This window comes from Sebastes fasciatus, chromosome 14, assembly GCF_043250625.1.
Source record: "Sebastes fasciatus isolate fSebFas1 chromosome 14, fSebFas1.pri, whole genome shotgun sequence".
Lineage (NCBI taxonomy): Eukaryota > Metazoa > Chordata > Actinopteri > Perciformes > Sebastidae > Sebastes > Sebastes fasciatus.
The window spans coordinates 26,870,607-26,890,480 of record NC_133808.1 but is presented as its reverse complement, the minus strand read 5'-3'; the positions used below and the strand labels follow the sequence as shown (position 1 = coordinate 26,890,480).

Below are 19,874 nucleotides of genomic sequence, written 5' to 3'. Positions count from 1 at the left end.
CACGATGACCACTGTGGCCCTCTGCCATCGATCAATATGTGTGTGTGTGTATGTGCATGCACCTCTAATGACTCATGACTTTGTGCCAGCTGTAGAGGAATCTACTCAGCCAGCTGGTGACAAAAGAAAACCTCTCGTTGTGCTTTCATTGAGCTTATTTTAGCCAAAGTGTGGTTCTACTTTTACTGAAGGAGTTTAAGTGGAGACACTACAGATGAATAGGGTAAAAAAATGAACTAATAGATATCGCCATGAAACTTCCCCATTTGATTACTGACATTAAGACAGTTATTTTTTGTATTACAAGTTTTGTGAAATGTTATGTTTAAATAGGCATTATCTAAAGGACACTTCGACATGCAGACAGTAGGATCCGGGGATCAAACGGCCAACAAAGAACGTATATTGCCAAGAAGTGAAAGTCAATTATTCGTTCCATTGCAACATCAGTGCCATTTTGGATTGAAAACGACTACCGGATGCCAGTAAAACATCCGCCTACCAAAGTGCTGTACAAAAGTAAAACAAAATGATTTCTATTCTATTGCCATATTGAACTGAAACGGCCTGTGTTGAACAATAAAAATATTATGAATATAATAAGCGTTTTCAGTTATAAATGGCGGCAGCGGCTGTTGTCAAAAGAGTTTCATCTCATTGCCTCTATACTCTTTGGCGCCAATCTTGCGGCTAAAGGACGACGACTCTACCTCCTGAGCTACAGCCGCCCAAAAACTAAGTCGTTTTGTTACCTAAACCTAACCAAAGAAATATTTTCCTAAACCTAACTGAGTAGTTTTATTGCCTAAACCTAAGGAAGTTGTTTCCTGTGAAGACGGAAGTTTATTTTGAAAAGACTGCATGCATGTAACGAGCGGAAAACGCACAAAAAAAACTTTTCGTAAGATATCCTATGAACCGTTTTATCAGGAAACGTTGAAAGATGACCACACCATTCAAATAAGACAAAAATAATATTAAACAAAGAGAAACTTAAAAACAAGCACAGAAATGCGAGGTGCATCTCTAGTAAGTGTCTAGTAAGTGTTTTTTTTACTGCGACCTGTCCAGGGTGTAAAAAAAGTGAATTTATCCGTGTTTATTTAGAATTTTAGAAATAACTGAAAATCTGATTAAAAAGAATCAATAATACAAAAATCTAGAAAGATGCTCTTCGCAGCACGAGCAGTTTTTTGTTATTACATTTACAGACCATCTCTTTATTTTTCTCCTCATTTTCTACTTTATGAGGCCTTTTTTACCTGCCTGTTCTCGTTGTTTACTATAAACGATGAACAGCGTCATCTTACAGCAGGAAACAACTTTCCAATCAGTGGAACATAAAATTACTGTGGAAATCTGTTTCCTTTTAAAAACCCTTGGCATTTCTCTAAAACGATCAGCCATAAGCTACATTTAGCACGGCAAGTATCCCAGGTTTTTATCCCCCCTTTGTTCACGACTCTCCTCTCAAGCAAGGTGGATGCAGCTTATCACAAATGACATTTTCATTCATTTTGTCTGATAACATTGTACTGTCGATGGACACATCTACTCTGACAATCTGGGATCCAGACAGGACAGTAGTCCTACCTTTTTAATGCCAAAAGAAAGTCAATCAAATCATTCCGACTGCGCTGCCAAAATGAAAAAGATTAAATGAAGCATGTAAATGTGTCGTAGCTGCCCTTGGGAGATATTTACAGACTGGCAGCCGTGACTGTGAGCCCGCTCACAGGGAAAATAATCGTGGGTTTGGACTCTGGGGTAAACGTGTTTTCCACATTTTCACAAATACATCTGGGTGCACTTAAATTCAAGGCAATCTATCAACGTTTTATGATGTCATATATAGTATATCTTTATGTGAAATGTTGTTTTCTGTGGCCTGTGAGCATATTTGTCTGAACCTGCCCTGCTGCTCGATGCACAGTGAATTAAAGCCTCGTGGTTTGTTTGGCCAAATAAGGAGAAGAGAGCGATATGAATGATCTCTCGGGGGTTAGGTCAGCACTGAGCTGAGGGAGGATCCTCATCACGGTGTGTTCCTCTGTGATGAAGGGTGTCAGTTACAGCAGCTTCAGACCAGCTGAACAGAAGCATGTTCGAAGCATATTTCCACTAAGTCTTGACGTGCAAAAGGGATCAGCTTTACTGTGTCCTATTTTGGTGTGAACACCATGTTCCCTGGGAGGAAATGGTTTAGTTAGCTCATACTGCAGTCTTATTATATTTGCTTAGATTATGTGCATTTACTTGCACCAGATCTGTTTAAGGAACAGTGGCTTTAGCAGAAATGTAATATAATATTCATAACTATGTTTTCATTAGTGTATAATCACCTGAAACTAATTATATAAAAGCATTGGCTTCAATTTTCAGACCTGCAGGTTGCCCAAGGGGATATAGGTCATAAAAATTCTGTTAAACGTTATCATGGTGGTCAGTCGTTGGTCATTACATCATCACCAGCTCAAACATTTTGGATTTAGTAACTGAGTGACAAGATTTGAAATGGGTGATCCACCAGAAAATCCTCAAGACGCCCCAAAAACATTTGTGCTGTTGCACCACCACACAGATGAGCAAGTCTGATTTATTTTTTTCCAAAAAGTTAGCATTTTATTTGACTTTTTCTCCTTTTTGACAAACATATTTTCCACTGGCGGCTCCTCCATGAACAGTAGCTTGACAGTGTTGTGTCACGTAGCTTGGACACTATTAGGACAGCGCGACCCCCAAATAGGAGTAGCAGTGCATGTTATTATAAAATTGGAATTAATGACAATTTTTTACACTTTGCAAAGTCATCCAGTGGGCCTGATTGGACCCTTTGGTGGGCCGATTCTGGCCCCCGGGCCGCATGTTTGACACCCCTGCCCTAAGGACCCTAAGAAATTTTACATTAAAGGTCCCATAATATGCTCATTTTCAGGATCATACTTGTATTTTGTGTTTCTACTAGAACACGTTTACATGCTATAATGTAAAAAAAAAAAAAAGAATTCCTCATACTATCGGTCTGAATATGCCTGTATTCACCCTCTGTCTGAAACGCTCTGTTTTAGCGCATTTCGACGAAATTGCAACAGAATTGTGTTGCTAGGCAACAGCTTGGGTCCATGTGTACTTCCTGTCAGCTGATGACATTTATATACACTACAACCAGGAATAAACTGGGACACATTTAGAATGTTTACATTTAAATCTGTGTAAAGGGTCTAAATATTGTAAATTTGTGACATCAGAAATGGACAGAAATCCTGACTTGTTTCAAATGAAGAGTTTCGGAATACGGGCTGTGCGTATTTCCTTCTGGATTGAGCGTTCCAATACTTTCACAGTATTTATATAGGACTTAAGCCTGCTTTATAATTAAAAAAACGTGAAAATCTCTTTTTTATAATATGGGACCTTTAAAGGGTTAAACAATGGTTAAATCGAGGGACTTACAGACTGCATCTAAGCTGGTGACATTATAGTGCTTTCCCACTGCAGAATTTATGACTTATGATATGAAAAGCCCTGGTATACCTAATAGCATTAAAAAATATCTGTGATTTTCATGATAAAATATGACTATTTTTACTAGAGTTGTAATTGACTCCTATGGGATGTACAGGATTTTTAAAAAATCAAGTTCGAACAAATGGAAAAAATCCAAAAATCATTTATTCCATTTCTGATGCATGATGTTTTAATATAATGACGAGAAATTATAAAACTATATTGTTACTGTGCCTTTCTGTGTGTGTCTTTCTCCGTCCAGCATGACTGGTGAGAACGAGACACCATTCACTTCACTTTTTTATTGTTTAGCTAAAGAGCAACAGACTGCTCGCTGATCCTGATCTCATGTCCGACATGCTGCTATTGAGCTTTAACAATGGCTCTGTTTACTTTAGGTGTGTCAATAAGCCGCCACGCCAGCGAGCTGGCATGCTCAACACCACGACCCTGGATCTGTTTCAGCTAAATGGAATCCAACCAGAGAAAAATGAGACCGAGCAGTGACCACCAAATCCTGCCTGTTTTGCTGCATTGTTTGATTAATGACCTTTAATTTAGATGTGGTCAAAATCGCCCTGGATGATTTTTTAAGGGTTGAATTGTGGAACCGGATAGCTTCAGGCTTTTCAGGCTGTGATTGAGTGCAGCGCCAAACAGTCCCTGCAGAAGAGAGGAGTCTGGTCTGCAACCTAAACCGCCACCATCATCGACACAAAGCAGCTAACCCCTTCTTCTTCTTCTTCTACCCACTCCTCCCTCACTCTTTCCTCCCTTCCTCCTCCCTCTCCTCTTCCTCACTTCATCAACTGTTAAACAGAAGCAAGACGTTCTCAACCAAGTAAGCGTCAGCCGCGCAGGCTCTGCATGCTGTGTGGTGTCTGTGTCGGCAGACTGCATGCACATTCTGTCCACTAACATAACATAACCCCGCCTTATCCGCTACAGATGGTCTGTCACCCAGCCAGAGGGGAAAAGGCCAGAGTTCATGGGGTCGTTGAGTGCTACTATGCACCCGCCACATGGCTGAGGGAAGGGGGGGTATTTGCAGGAGGTAAATGGAAGGAGCTCGGGGATGTTTATTATGACATGTTTTGCTGTTGATGTTTCTTTCTTTTTTTCTTTTAAGCCATCAGGCCTCCAAAGGTTTTATCTGGATGCAGCTTCCAGCACCTCCAGTTGCTAACCTTAAAGATGTATTCTGGTATTACTGTAAAATCTATTGAGAAATGTTTTCTCAACCCATATTGTCATTCAGCTGTTACTAGCATGTCACCCCAAATCAAGGCTGCAGACCTTCATTTTAGGGCAGATCAACTTGAAGTCCATCACATCTTCCCCGCTCCGTTTCGTGGTTGTAACAAATGAACCCTTGGATGGTGTAAACTTCAGCTGCTCAGCATTTCTGTTAACCTATTTGCCTCTTTGCTTCCCCATGCAGCCCATTGATTATGAGGGCTTCCAGCTCTTCATGGCCACCTACTTGGAGAACGACATCCCAGAGGAGCTGTGTCAGCACCTTTTCACCTCCTTCAAGAGCAAGACGGGAGGCTGCTCTCCCGACCAGTCACGTGCAGGAACGAGTTTACTGGGTAGGCTGTTTTGTGTTTGTATAGTTGCATCTTTTAACACCACTGATCACATCATTCAGCAGGGTTCCTGAGTGCAACCATCGCATATGCGACCAAAAATCTGTCCAGTGCGACTTAACATTTTCAGCAGATCTGTCTCAGTGTGTGTCAAACGGTGCCCTGTCCTCCTCCTCGAGCGACATCACAACTTTAGAACATACCGGTAATTCAAAATGAAGTGAACTATTGATTGTTTTTTGTCAAGAGAAATGCTGCGGTGCCCGACATCATTGGCGGAGCACCGCTCTACCAGCTGTCTCCCCCCGGTCCGCAGCAAAATAATCCCGATCAGAGACGCCGGATTCATTTCACAAGTGGGGAAGGCAAAAAGTGTGTGTGTGTGTGTGTGTGTGTGTGTGTGTGTTTGACACTGTAGATTTACTAACACAAGGCAACTCAACCACTAATTTCTTCTCTGCTCCGATGATTGCCAAACAGCTGATGTGCTCTGAGCACATCTCTCTCTCTGTTACTCGACCACTCACTGCGTGTAAACTCACTATCTTGTGAACAACAAATCCGTGTTGAAATCGGCAGGACGAGAGCTAGTAAACGGGAGGTGTCATTGATTTGTTATTACATTATGATGCGTTCAGGCTCTATTCAGTGAACATGAGTATTGGACTATGGTAAATTATCATGTGTTCAAATGTTTCTTGTAAAATGTAGTTTTTGGTGAGAAACTTGAATAAATCTAGTTGTTTGAAGGAGATGTTTTCACAGGAATATAAAATAGATAAGAGGGAATTATGACCTGTTTAACTTTCTAACAAAAAACAGTATGACAACGGTAATAAAGGAGTGGATGTTGAATTACATGGGATTTATTGATTTTAAAATTGTTTTTTACCATGGAATAGTATTGGGTATCGAGAATCGTGAAAGTTCACTGGTATTGGTATTGATTACTAAATTTCTGGTATTGTGACATCCCTATTGTTGGCCTATGGGAACTGACAAAACACTTAAAATGTATTATTGCAGCTCCAAAAGGCACTGTGGACCTGGGTGCACCTAAATATCGAATAATCCTCCACAAATCTTTTGCGACTCAGAAACCTGAGTGAAACAATGTCAGTATATTTAACTCAATCTGACACAAGGGAGATAAAAAACCATCCTACCAGAATGTGATTAATAGGCACGTTAATAAAAGTAGAGGAAACTGGGCGCTTTGCCAATAGACTGTCATGTGCCAATTTTCTGAAACAATGATGTACTGTTCTTCGCAACAAATCTTAAACAGCGTGCCTCAGCGTGCCTCATCTATGTCATGTTGAACACTTTGAACACTGAAACAGAATTGGACCCTAACAGACCAAGCAGCAGGACGCCCTCAAGCATCTGTGACTTATCATCACCTGTAGTTTTTGGTGTTTTGAAACACACATATAATAAAGGCAGGCAGCTAGAGAGAGTTGGAGAATCAGTGATTTAACAGCACCGGATTTAGCAATACAGGTCACGACTCGTCAAATAGGGCAGCTTGGTCGGTGGCCCTATGCTTCAATCTATGACGCTGTAGGTTTAGGCTTGTTACGTGCATACAGTGTCTTTTCAAAATAAACTTTCAAAGTAGGTTAACTTAGTTTTTAGGTGTACTTATGCGACAAAACCACTTGGTTAGGCTTATGTCGGGACTACAGCCAACGTCCAACTACCACGTACGTCATGCGCCTGTGTGAGAGGAAATAACTCTACACACCAACAGGTAGAGGTAGTCTACAAGCCGTTGTTATGATACGTACATGAAACAAAGTGCCGTTTGCCGACCACTTCCACACCACTCTCACTCACCACTTAGCTTCATTCCAGATGGCCATGTCGCTGTGAAAATATCCGTGTGTTGGAATGATCAGATGAGATGAAGATGAAAAATTAGAAGAGTCCTCTGTGTTTTTCCTCTTGACTTTCCTCGTTGGCTTGCTTTCCTCACTTCTGTTTCTCTTCTCGTGCACTGATTCGTTTAAGCTGAACAGCCGATCAGAGTGATTTCTCTCACCGACGGGCTCCGCCACTGATTCAACATGCTGAATCGACCAAAAACTCGGACACAGGCAGACTAGAGACGGTGGTGAGCGGTGGAGATACACCGCAAAAACTAGGCTGACAGACACTCACCGACGGCCCCAAACTATCCGACGGCCGACTGTCGGCTTGGCATGTCACGGCCTTAAAAGCGGTCTCCTGGATGAAAGTCCTGTTCTGGTTTGACTCATCCAACCTCCCGTTCCGCCCACTCCTACATGGACTTTCTCGCTCTTTATACTCTTTATATGCTCTGACCATCTAATGATGACGCGGATGGGTTTACAGTGGTAGTTGAAAGCCCGGTGCGTCCCATACAGACGCTAAAGGGTGTGTCGTATCAGACAGTGACATGAAAAGAGTGTTTAGTTCTTCTGCAAATTTTTGGGGGGTTAAGAGCAAAGATTACTGACTACTTAGTTGTTCTCACGCAGGCGTAGATCATATGTGTGTCATGGTCGCAGCAGTAAAGTTGGCAACCACAGCTGTGGACTTTACAACCTGTTGAAGTTCAAGACTTTAACAAAAAAAACATGACATGACACAAAGCATTTGAGCAGTTGGCCCTTTCATCTGAGGTCTTTGAAGTTTTCCTACTTCTTAACACCAGAGATGATCAGATGGACTCTGACAGGTGTATTCACCAAACGCTGATCACACAGAGGGACTTCACACTGACCAGAGCAGAAATCTTCAGGTGTTGTAGCTCATTTGCACCTTGCTCCAGGTGTAAACTGCGTCTGCCTCCGTCCGTCCATGTGAGTGCTGCGTGGGCTCTGGCACCGTCGGCCTGCCCGTCAGTCTGCTCCTCGCTGCTGAGCAGCTGAGGAGACAGATGGACTGTTGAATTAGAAATCTATTTCTGTGGTATAACGCTCATAAAAGTAAGAGGCAACAAGTGTAGAGGGGCTAAATGTGAGTGACAGCGTGTCGCTTTGGGTAGCAGCGTTGGTGCTGAGACTCGCAGTGTCTCAGTTAGCTCTGTGCCGTCCTTCTAGTCGGTCTTCACTGGGAATTATCTAATATATGCAGAAATGCGTTCATCAGGGGGTCCTCAAAAATTAATGGTGCCCTGTGGAGTTCTCTGGAAAACAAACAGAATCTTATGTTTACATTCGGTGCATTGTTTTCCTCCTCGAGGTCTAACAAATGGAGATGCAATCACTGGGGGCAGTTTTAGAGCAAAAATTAACAATTTCTTTCTCTATTAACTGATTGTTTTGCCAGAAAACATTGAAAATGGCCATTATAATTAGCCAGTTTTTAAAGTTATTTGTTTTAGTATCCAACCATCAGTCCAAAAGATATTCAGCTTGCTATCATACATGACAAATAAAATCCTCAGAATCTGAAATCGGAGAATGTTTGGTATATTTGCCTGAAAAATGAATGAAATGATTTATCATCAAATTAGTTGATGGTTAATTTTCTGTCAATCATCTAATTGATAAATCAACTTGTTTCAGGCAGTTTATTAGGATGTAATGTAAGCTCAGCAAAGTCTGAACATACAACAGAATAGAAATAATTTACTTTATATTTTTTACTTTTGTACGGCCCTTTGTAGGCGGACGTTTTAGTTAGCAGTTGCGGACTGGCCAACGGATAGCTCGGGAATTTTCCCGGTGAGCTGGTCTTGTGAGGGCTGGCCTTTCTTATTTTTCTTTATTTAATTTTATAAAGATCTTTAGAGTTTTAACAAGTTTAATGTACAACCCTGGCCTGGGCTAGCCTGGGTCGTGTCTAGAAGGTAACCCCCAAAATTGCAAAAACTTGCAAAAGCTCTTGCGAGACTCGCTGCCTGACGACCTATCCTAACCTCAACTATTCAAGGTCAATGTCCAACCATAACCATCCTGTGAGAGAAATTTGTGCTTTACCTTTGACCTTGCTTTACCTTCGCAGCCGCAGACAGCTCAGTCTTGTCTTGATTCAGTGCAGCGGTAATGAGCTTATACAAACTGAGGAGGCAGAGTGTCAGCAAGACATCCTAAAGTGTATTGAAGGGCGTAGGTTTGGTAGGGACACCAATGGGGCTTGGAGCAAGTGATTTTAGTGTCTTCTAAACTGGGCGCATTTGCATGTTGCGTGACAGATCTAGACATGTTTGTCTGCAGAAAGAGCTGTTTCAGAGACGTTGGTAGCTGCAGGCAATCAGGAGACACTAATAAATAAGTAAATATTTAAGTTTAGTCAGGTTTAACTAACCTACGCCCTTTTAGTGTTAAAATTACTGCCAAAAATGTTTGTCTCGCGGCGTCGGGGCGCTCACATAAAAGGCCTCTCCTTCTCTTGGCTGAATATCAGTCCCAGTCTGCTCCTGACAGGCAGGTATATGAACAACGCCGCTCACGTCACAGCTGCTTGTCTGCAAAACAACTTTATCACAAAGTCCGACTCAGGAAGCCCAAATACAAGTGACATGCTGTGTATGTTATCATCATATTTGGGAAAAAAAAGAAACTTCAGAGGTTGGTGTGGATTCTGTTGCTGCTTCAGTGTGTGTTGGTTGAAGTTCTCATAGAGAGACAGCTGATAGAGTCTGCACTGACACCTGGTGGCAAACCTCAATAACATGATGTGGTCCAGTCTGGATGGAGCTGCTCTCTGTACTGACTGAATCCTTCATGTTTTTAATGGCTGTAGTGACTCAGATTGTTTTATTTTTCACCAGGAGACCTTTATGTCTGAAGCTGAAGTCACATGAAGGAGATAAAATAAACAATATTGCCACCAATTATGAATGAATTAATTAACTTTATTTATACATTATGCACAGTACGCAGCACAAAGTGCTTTACAATTTAGCAACAAAAACACAAGTTTAAAAACCATACACATACATAACTTTCTATTATCTAAGGAATCTCTGTAAAGAAATGTATAAAGAAGAAAATACTGAAATAAATAAGTTTGGGGAAATAAATAAGGGGTTAAATGCAAAGGGAAAATTATTTATAAATAAATAAGAAAATAAATGCCTAAATACACGAATAAATACATACATTTAAAAATAAATAAAAAACAAATAAATGCAAATATAAATTAAATGAAATGAGCCTTAAAATTGAGGTTTCTTACTTGTGGTCGTGTCTGCCTAGACGACTATACAGAATATTTCACTATACGTAACATGGTGCTTTCTGTCTCCTGCTCCTTAACATGTAATATTATGTCCTCCGATGATGCATGTAACATGGTGCTTTCGGCTGTGGACAAAGGATCCAGATATAGGGCTGTTATTCTGATGCACTCCTCTTGTCTCCTAATAATTGGCTTATTATTTTGAACCCATGCGGTTCCTGTAAACGGTCATTTTACAACATACTCTTTCTTCACTGATGCTGCTCTCTCATTCTTGCTGCGTCTGCTGCTGTCTTTTCTTTCTTCCTCTAAACAATGCCTGACCGCAGACGCCCGATCCATTGACGCAGGCATCTCTATTCAGACCGAAGTGGCCTGTGCCCCCATTACAGGTACCACAGCAGGCCCGAGTAGCCCGTATCATCAGGGTGATGTCATCTTAATGAGACAAGAGCCCTCCTGGCTGTAACCTCCTGCTCCCTTTTTGCTGTGCTCTTGTTGTGTTGATGTGAGTTCATGCTATTTGACCTGTGGATCAGTGGATGACTTGATGTGAATGGTATTCGTGTGAGGTTTTAACGCAGTGTTGTAATTTTATCTGCTTCCTGTCCCTCTATGCATCCTGAGTTTTCTTGTATTTGTTGTGACAGTATTTCTTTATGTTGCTCCTTACAGCTAACCAGCTCTCTGTGCATCTGCATCCTCCCCCCTGTTCACATAATTTCTGTCCAACTCATGTGTCCCTTCTTTCACCAACAGGGATGAACGGGAAGAGCATCCTGTCTGCGATGGGCCGGCACACACCGGAGCACTCCAGCGTGATGAGCACGGTGGGCTCGGGAGCCACCACCTCCCCTTGTTCATCTCGCTCCTCCTCGCAGCGTTCGGGGACGGGGGCCCACACACCTGGAGGGCCCCACCGATCACCCTGCACCCAGGTCAAAACATCAGAGGGGAGCAGCAACGCCCTAACCCCCAACGCTGGGCCGGCCAGGTCGCCGGTGTCCCCCAAACTCTCACCAGGTGAGGTTGACTAGTCTAATCTAAACTGAAGCCACATGATTGGTTTGTGTAAATTGGTGGTGGTGTATTGACAGATAGGATGATAATCAGATTCTTATCATTCACATCAAAATCTAAACAAACATGCAAATGAATTATTGATGAAGTTCTCTTAGCTTTGTATTCAACATAACACCTTATTACCTCAATAAAATGTACTAAAACAAATGTATACATGACACAAAAAGGCAACTTATTATTTTGGCCGGTGGATTTTTTGATCTACCAGTCCCCTTGGCCGCTGAGTCAAAAAGTTAATTTCGGACACTGTCCATGTTTGTTGGAAACAATGCTGGGTGTTTGTAAGGTAAAGTGTGGACATCTGTATGAAAAGTGTCTCCTGGTTCATTTTAAAAAGCAACTTGAGTTAAAGGTAAAATGTATTAGAACTGTATTTATTAGACTTTAACATTCACAGTTCCATCTGGGAGCTGCTGATCCAGTTATTTTTTTCCTTTCAGATTGTTTTTCCCCGTCACATGATGTCATGTTGTTTTGGTCAGCAGCCTGTGGCATCTCCAGCCTCTGTCTGTCTGCTCTGTAAATAGTGTTTTGTTAAGCTGTTCTCCGCTGCTCTGTTTTGTCTCTACCTGCTGCACTGGGATCAGAGTTCTCTAAAACTCTTAAACTTTAATGTGCTTTTACTTTATTTACCATTAATTTCACCAGAGGAACCACAGCGGAGTAGAAAAAGAGTGATGGGTACCGTGAGCAGCTTTGAACACTTGTGTTGTACATCAACAGAGAGGAGCCACTCCGAGAAGCATTTGTCGCTGCGGAGGAGCCCGTCGCCCCAGAAAGGCTCCCCCCTGCCGTCGCCCCAGGTGGTTTTTCTCAAGGACATCGTCTGCTACCTCTCCCTGCTGGAGAGGGGGACGCCGGAGGACAAGCTGGAGTGTGAGTGACGGGGATGGGGGGATGCGGGCGGAGGGTCAGCTCATCTCGGGGGGACGTTGAGTGGGAGCAGCTGTCATGTGCAATGTGTGTATATGTGCCTCTAATACCGCTGGTCTCATGTCAGCTCAGGTTGACAGCAAGAGTAATAAGGCTGTTACCTGCTTCCCCGGGGCCTTAGATACGGTGGTTACACCTCCCACACAGGGCAGGTCAGCAACATGCTTAAGCCCTGCTGTGCCCAATTGACTTCTTTAGTGACTAAGGCTATATTGGAGCACGGTGACGAGGCTAATCTCTGCTAACTGGTCCCCACGCTTCAATACAGAAGTAGCACGCTCTGCTTCTTTAACCCTGTGGCCATCTGGAGAGAATCCAAGAACAAATGTTACAGCTACTAATTATCTGACGGCATCTGAGTCATCATGGGATCTCTGTTCTCTCGATTCCCTCTAGTCATGTTCCGGCTGTACGACACAGACGGCAACGGGGTTCTGGACAGCTCGGTGAGTTTCTCCTCTTGCTTTTGTATCTCCCTCTCTTTTCTCTCCCCCCACCTCCTCTCTTCATCTGTCTCTCTCGGTGTCTCGTCTCTCTCTTTGCCCTTTGCACACCGCAGCTCTAAGAATAGACACCTGAACACTCAGTCATGTTTACATGAGATCATTTGTAACCGCTTCTCTTCTGTTTAATGTTAGCCGTGTGCTGAAGCGATCACATAAACAGATAATCTCTTCTGGTAATATATTACATGTGCAGGGACTTCATTTTACTGAACAATGACTTTTAATCATGAGAGTTGATTAGTTTAACAAGACGTACGTTCTCAGACAACTAAACTGCATTCTCAATAACGTTTGGAAGGAAACATGTTTTTTTATCGCGGATCACATTTGTCTTTTGACGTATCACAAATACGTTTGTAATGATCCACGGGCGGCCACAGCGAGTGATGTAGTAAAACGAGCGAAGGGCAGAGCAGGTGTCGAAGTATATCAAGCGACCGTTAATAAAAGTTATGTGGTATAATAATGTTATTGAAAGTTATGTGGTATAATAACGAGTATAACAAGTGAGAAAGTGGGGGGGTGAATGGGTCCAACAAACACGGGTCTTTCCCCCAGGAGACCACAGTTCGTGTCCCGTGTGAAACTAAAAGTCAACGTTCACTAATGTTGTCATTTTAAGCCAAACCATGATGTTTTTTTTACTAAACATAACCCAGTAGTTACTCTCTGTCCTCCGGTGCTCCTAACAGCATCTGCAAGATTTCACAGACCGGAGGAAAACAAGCAGTCAGAGCTGATCTGAGGTCTGCTATCTATGAGAGCCAGCTGTCAATCACTTGCGAACTCCGACCAAACGGTCAAACTAAGCAGCGCTGATCAAATATGAATCAATATTATGTTACGTTATTGCATATTTCTCGCCTCCAATGTTTTCAGAATCATCTTGTAGTGCACGGTTTAGTTGTAAAATGAGAAAGTTTGTGACACCGCCGCCATTGTGAAATCTGGTGAAGGAACGCCAAGTACCGGTCACATGACCGGAGCACAGCCAATAGGAACGCTCTCTCAATGAAATGACCTGTGATTGGTCAAAGTCTCCCATCACGGGCTAGATTTTTTAAAGCCTGAAAACAGAGCCATGAGGAGGTGCAGGAGTCTAGTTATCTCTCAGAACACTTGAATTACAATATGCTCAAAGGTTATTATGGATTTTTTGCCCAATGATGCCAAAAATATACTTCCTACTGCCACTTTAATCACATATTTAAAACTGTTTAAAACAGTACTTTTGTAGGAGACAGGGTTGACACAGTACGGCTTTCTTTTCATAGGAGCTGGATCGCATCATCAATCAGATGGTGCATGTGGCCGAGTATCTGGAGTGGGATTCAACAGAACTGCGACCGGTGAGCAAACACACTCTCCGCTTCAATAAAATCTTAGGCAAAGACAGGAGGAGAAATGTAAACAGACCCCTCTGTGAAGGTTTTATCATTATTTACTTACTTTTCATGTCAACTAAAACCTCCAGTGACACCCAGAAAGTGGATTTGAGGTCCAAAAAGGAAGAAAAACAACCAACACAAAATAGCTTGAAACAGATTTCTCAGGAAAGTGTCACAAAGACAAACAACTGGCTTGTTAGAGGAAAGTTCTCTAGAAAAAGATTTATTTAATCAAGTCTATTATTGGCATTTTGCAATGAAATCTATGGTGAAATGGTGAAAGTGAAAACACAGTTTTCGCACATTTTATATATAAAGAATTTTATACTATAATAGTTCAATTTCATTCAGAGTTTCAAACCGTTAGCATTGTATTGTAAACATTAGTAAGTGTATCTCTGTCTGTTTATAAAAGGCAATTTATTTTGTTGTTTATGTAACAGGGACAATGCACAATACATTTATTACACCAGCTGTAGCTAAAAGCTAATTTCCATCTGTTTCCCTGTATCTAGTCTGTTTGTTTTTAACTATTAAAAAATCCTAATGTTACATTGTTTAACAGATTTTTTAATAATATTAGAGTCCTACTTTCTTCAACAGTATGTAGTCGGCCTGTAACTGACTTTATATACACAGAACTGTTACAGTCTGTACCTCTGACTTGGTTTTAAGGACGATATCTACATCTCTGTCTACTTTAGATACTGAAGGAGATGATGGAAGAGATCGATTACGACAGAGATGGGACAGTCACACTGGAGGAGTGGATCAGAGGAGGCCTCACCACCATCCCTTTACTGGTCCTGCTTGGCATGGAAACGGTACGTTTGTCTTCACACAGCCATTTCACTTTTGTTGTTCCTTTATTGACATCTTGAGTTCAGAACTCTCACTGGCTGTTGTGACGTCGTTCTCAGTCAGCAGCTCTGAGTGAATTGTACCTTATTTAGTAGTAGTGCAGGTCCTGTTCAAAACGTGCCTGTTCAGAATGAGCCTGTCGTGTTTCTGCTTGCAGCTTTCTTGAGAACTGCACATACAAACAACTAATTTCCAAATAGGCGTATTAGTCACTTGGTTTGACATAACCACGCGGTTATAAAGTAGAGCATGGATTTAATGAGTGGGGGATTTTGCCAGCAGAAAATGTATTAGTAGTTTCAGTTGCAATGGCAAAATGACGCTGTTCCTGTAGGCTATCCGCTTTTTAAGGTGGGATACATGCTGAGAGGAATATACTAAAATTCTGACTTGCTTGCTTTTTTACAGCATTTACTTGTACTTTTATATATGGCTGTCAATGATAACGCGTTAATGCAAATTCTTTTTAACGCCACTAATTTCTTTAACCAATTAACACAACATGCGATTTTTAGGTTGTAGCGGACTCAGTTTTAAAGCTAGAGTGAAGATGTCATATGAAACTAGAGAGGGTTCCTTGACCTCAGACCTAAAGATATGTTGATTAATATGAGTATTAAATACTTGACAAATCTCCCTTTAAGGTACATTTTGAACAGATTAAAAGAATTGTGATTAATCGCGATTAACTATTTTAATCGATTGACAGCCCTAGTTTCAATATTTAAGTACATTTAATATCAAAAAATTACTTTTGATACTTAAGTACAGTAAATATCAGACACTTTAAGACTTTTACTCAAGTAATATTCTAATAAGTGATTTTAGCTTCTGCTAAAGCCATTTTCTGGTTAAAGATCTGTACTTTTACTTTAAGTGTGGCTTTCAGGTACTTCATCCACTACTGGTCTCGATACACTCTGGTCTTGGTCATGATTTAGTCTCGGTTTAGGTGGTCTTGACTACAAGACTGCTCTTCACTGTTTGTAGCAACAATAGTAACCGATTAAAGAATGGTTTCCATGCTTCATCCATCCTTTGTTTCTCCTTCTAGAACGTACAGGAGGACGGGCAGCATGTTTGGCGTCTGAAGCACTTCAACAAACCAGCCTACTGTAACTACTGCCATACCATGCTGCTCGGAGTTCGCAAGCAGGGCCTCTGCTGCTCCTGTGAGTCTCTCTGGCTGCCTATTTGACTATTTATATCCTCTTTTTACTGACTTCCTCTCCTCTCCAACTCTGTCATTATCTCTTTGTCTGTTCCTCCATCTTTATCTGTTTCCCCCCTTTACTCCAAATGCTTCGGACTCAAATTGTGTTGTGTCTGAGTGCCTCTGAGTCAATGCTGTTTTTCAATTAAAAGTCCTCACAGTCGTCGTTAAAAAAACATTAACGATGTTATCGTGTGTAATTTCATTATTGATTGGATTCTGCCGGGGAGCAGCTCTCCAGGCTGATGTTATTGTCACAGTTGAATGCAAGTACTCGTGTATTGAAATTGTCTCTAATGTGGTAAACTTTTTATCAAATCCCCTTGCAAACCTTGTTTTCAGTTGCAGCTATTAAGATGAGGCAGGACCACTATGTGTAATATTGACTGTGTTTTACAAACTGTTATCTCTTGTTGTTTTCCTGCAGTATGCAAGTACACAGTGCACGAACGCTGTGTGTCCAAAGACATCGCTGCCTGCATCAGCACCTACGCCAAGTCACGTAGACACACCAACGTAAGTACAAACACATGAAAGGGTTCATTCTGCACATGAAACGCCGTGCTGATGATGACATGAACCGGTGCTGCGGGGTAGCGAGACAGGAACACTGACCAGTCTGTTTAGCAGATTCCCACTGTCTCATGGTCCCGTTAAACAGGGCAGCAAGGATCATGGGATGGTCTGTGAGGTCATACAGGGCTTCTTATCTAGTTAATATCTTCTGTATTCGAGCTTTGAATACTCTATAGAGTTGTTTCTCTGGCTCAGGTCACATGCTGATTACAGTCTGTAGAGCTTTCAGTTGTGGTTATGACTAGAGATGCTCCTAACGACTAGTTTAGTTTAGTTTTTAAGTTTAAATAAGTCGATTAAAGTTGTTAATCGCACAATTTGTATCTGTTCAAAATGTACTTTAAAGGGAGATTTGTCAAGTATTTAATACTCTTATCAACATGGGAGTGGGCAAATATGCTGCTTTATGCAAATGTATGTATATATTTATTATTGGAAATCAATTAACAACACAAAACAACGACAAATATTGTCCAGAAACCCTCACAGGTACTGCATTTAGCATCAAAAATATGCTCAAATCATAACATGGCAAACTGCAGCCCAACAGGCAACAACAGCTGTCAGTGTGTCAGTGTGCTGACTTGACTATGACTTGCCCCCAAAACTGCAAACCAGTTGACTTAGTTTGTATTGAATTAAATGTACTTGTGTGATTTTCCTTTTACACATATTTATATGAGCATTGTTGGAGCGAGCCTGAGCCAACGACTGCTTCTCTGTAATTGTTGTGCGTTGTTATTGTTATGACGGTAAATAACTTGACAGAAACTTAATTGTCAAATCCTCTTATACTCATTGAAGTCATTTATCAAGCAAAACACCAAATATTTGCTTCTTGCATCTCCTCAAAATGTAAGGATTTGATACTTTTCTTTTTGTAAATTACTCAGACAAAACAAGCCGCTTGAATATGTGACCTTTTTTAACTTTTAATGGGCATTATTCACTGTTATCTAACTGTTTTTTGACAATTCAGTGTAAAAAATAATCTGTATGTTATCGTTAATGGCAGCACTAAAGAGTAGGTGCTTGTTTTTACTTCTGTTGAAGCTAAACAAGAACAAAGTCAGTTGTGTATTTGTATGCAACAGAGTTCTAGCAAACAGCTTGAAGGCAACAAAAGGATATTTAGACTTTTATCCAGCAAGGAAATGTCTCAGCTGTTATTGTTTTAGCTCCATTAATATTTTATTTCTCTCTAGATTTAAAACCAATATTACACTTGCTTTGTTTGTTACATGTTTTCAACAGTGCATTATCATTTAAATCTTAAATTATGTTTACACTTCACTGATTCAAAATGCTAAAAATGGAACTAATAAATAACATTGAATACTGTTTTTTTTCTCTCTGTTTCTTGCCCTCCAGGCTATGCAGCATGTTTGGATGGAGGGTAACTCTCCGACCAAGTGCGACCGCTGTCACAGAAGCATCAAGTGTTACCAGGGCCTAACGGGCCTGCACTGCGTCTGGTGTCAGATCACTGTGAGTTTATGTAGACACAGATAACTCTTAACCACCAAGTAACACCTTCATCTGCAGCGGCCATATTCCAGACTCTGTATTGACCAATAGAAAAGCATTTTAAGTATGCAGTAGTGTCAATAGATTCATTGTAGAGTATTAGAGTAGCCCTCCGCTGCCTCTGGTCTTTGGTCTTGCATTCTCCGACCGATCTGATGCAGCGGTGAGGGGAGCAACAGCATGCCGACGACCCACTGTATAGAGCCGGGAATGTAGGCTGCTGTTGATCAACAGACAGCATATAGTTGATTTATGCACTCTGACCCCATGACATACTTTGATTGACAGGCCCTTCATTTGCATAATGAGGCAGAAATGCATAAAGATTCAAGATTCAAGATGTTTATTGTCACACCGGTTAAACAAGTACAATCATGTGAAATACTTTTTGCTAGGAAGCTCCATTAAAAAGAGTAAGTTATATACAGAAATAAAAGGAAAAGACAGAATAAAAAATAAAAATAAAGAATAAAGAAGGAATACAGAAATAAATAAGTTTGAGGAAATAAATAGGGGGGGGAAATGCAGTGGGAAACTCATGCACAGATAAATAAATACACAAATAAAAACATACATTAATAATGAATAAATACATTCAATAATAATAATATATTTTAAATAAATGCAAAAATAAATACATTCGTTTAAAAATTATTATAAATAAATGGAAAAATTAAATAGAAGTTAAAACAGAAATATCAATTTATGTCACATTTAATCAATTCATTAATGCCTACATTTGGCACATTTATTGGCATTTATTTATTTATTTATCGAGTCACTGTTTATTTATTTTTAATTTTGGCAGGTTCCGTCCTCCAATGTAAAGCACTACAGTTAAACAGCACCACAAACTGCATCCCCAAAATTATACAGTTGAATCAACACAAGGGAGGATTTATTTCAGGGCTGTTATATTAGACTGCATTAGTTTTAGCCAGGCGTACCTAATAAACTGACAAGTGAGTGTACAGTAATTCCCTGGAGTCTTACTTAACCTTAACCACAACCATTATAAGCCACATTGTGACCCTGAACTTTAACAGCTTACTTTATATGGATCAGCCTTTTGTCCCCACAATATGATTAATACAAGCACTTACTGTACACATTTTACTCTGCATTGCCTTTCAGATCCACTAGATGTCACCACTGACCTGAATATTATAATCCTCCGGTCAAGAGTCTCAAATTCACACAGCAGTTGTTCTCATTTCAGCATGAAAATTATTCTGCATAGAGATTCTAATGGATAACTCTTTTTGATTGATCCTTTATGGTTATTTAATCTCTATATACCGTGAGGTTAAACAACCTGAAAAGTGAAGCGTTTCATACTGGTTAACGTTTGAGTCTCACAGATGGACTTCCGCCCACAGTTCTTATGTTTGTGCTTCTGCTCTCCCTCCGTAGCTCCATAATAAATGTGCATCTAATGTGAAGCCGGAGTGTGATGGAGGAGCCTTGAGGGACCACACTCTGTTGCCCTCGTACATCTGCCCTGTTGTCCTGGTGAGGATGCTGTTTTCTCTGCTAT

The 19,874-nt window shown here is 40.9% G+C and overlaps 1 protein-coding gene across 5 annotated transcripts in view; it reads left to right on the top strand.

Annotated features, from left to right (window-relative positions):
* dgkg (diacylglycerol kinase, gamma) overlaps nucleotides 1-19,874 on the top strand; it is a 135,099-nt gene that overhangs the window by 52,879 nt on the left and 62,346 nt on the right. For 2 of the 5 annotated variants that reach the window (XM_074657610.1, XM_074657611.1), the window contains 12 exons: nucleotides 4,328-4,348; nucleotides 4,949-5,099; nucleotides 10,580-10,642; nucleotides 11,010-11,273; nucleotides 12,057-12,209; nucleotides 12,663-12,712; nucleotides 14,047-14,121; nucleotides 14,865-14,984; nucleotides 16,076-16,193; nucleotides 16,662-16,750; nucleotides 18,182-18,298; nucleotides 19,751-19,849. In XM_074657610.1, coding sequence (XP_074513711.1) covers nucleotides 4,328-4,348; nucleotides 4,949-5,099; nucleotides 10,580-10,642; nucleotides 11,010-11,273; nucleotides 12,057-12,209; nucleotides 12,663-12,712; nucleotides 14,047-14,121; nucleotides 14,865-14,984; nucleotides 16,076-16,193; nucleotides 16,662-16,750; nucleotides 18,182-18,298; nucleotides 19,751-19,849 — 1,320 coding nt within the window. Of the gene's footprint in view, nucleotides 1-4,327; nucleotides 4,349-4,948; nucleotides 5,100-5,151; nucleotides 5,453-10,579; nucleotides 10,643-11,009; nucleotides 11,274-12,056; nucleotides 12,210-12,662; nucleotides 12,713-14,046; nucleotides 14,122-14,864; nucleotides 14,985-16,075; nucleotides 16,194-16,661; nucleotides 16,751-18,181; nucleotides 18,299-19,750; nucleotides 19,850-19,874 lie in introns of those variants that run through there. The other 3 variants (XM_074657612.1, XM_074657613.1, XM_074657614.1) reach the window with 3 other exon arrangements.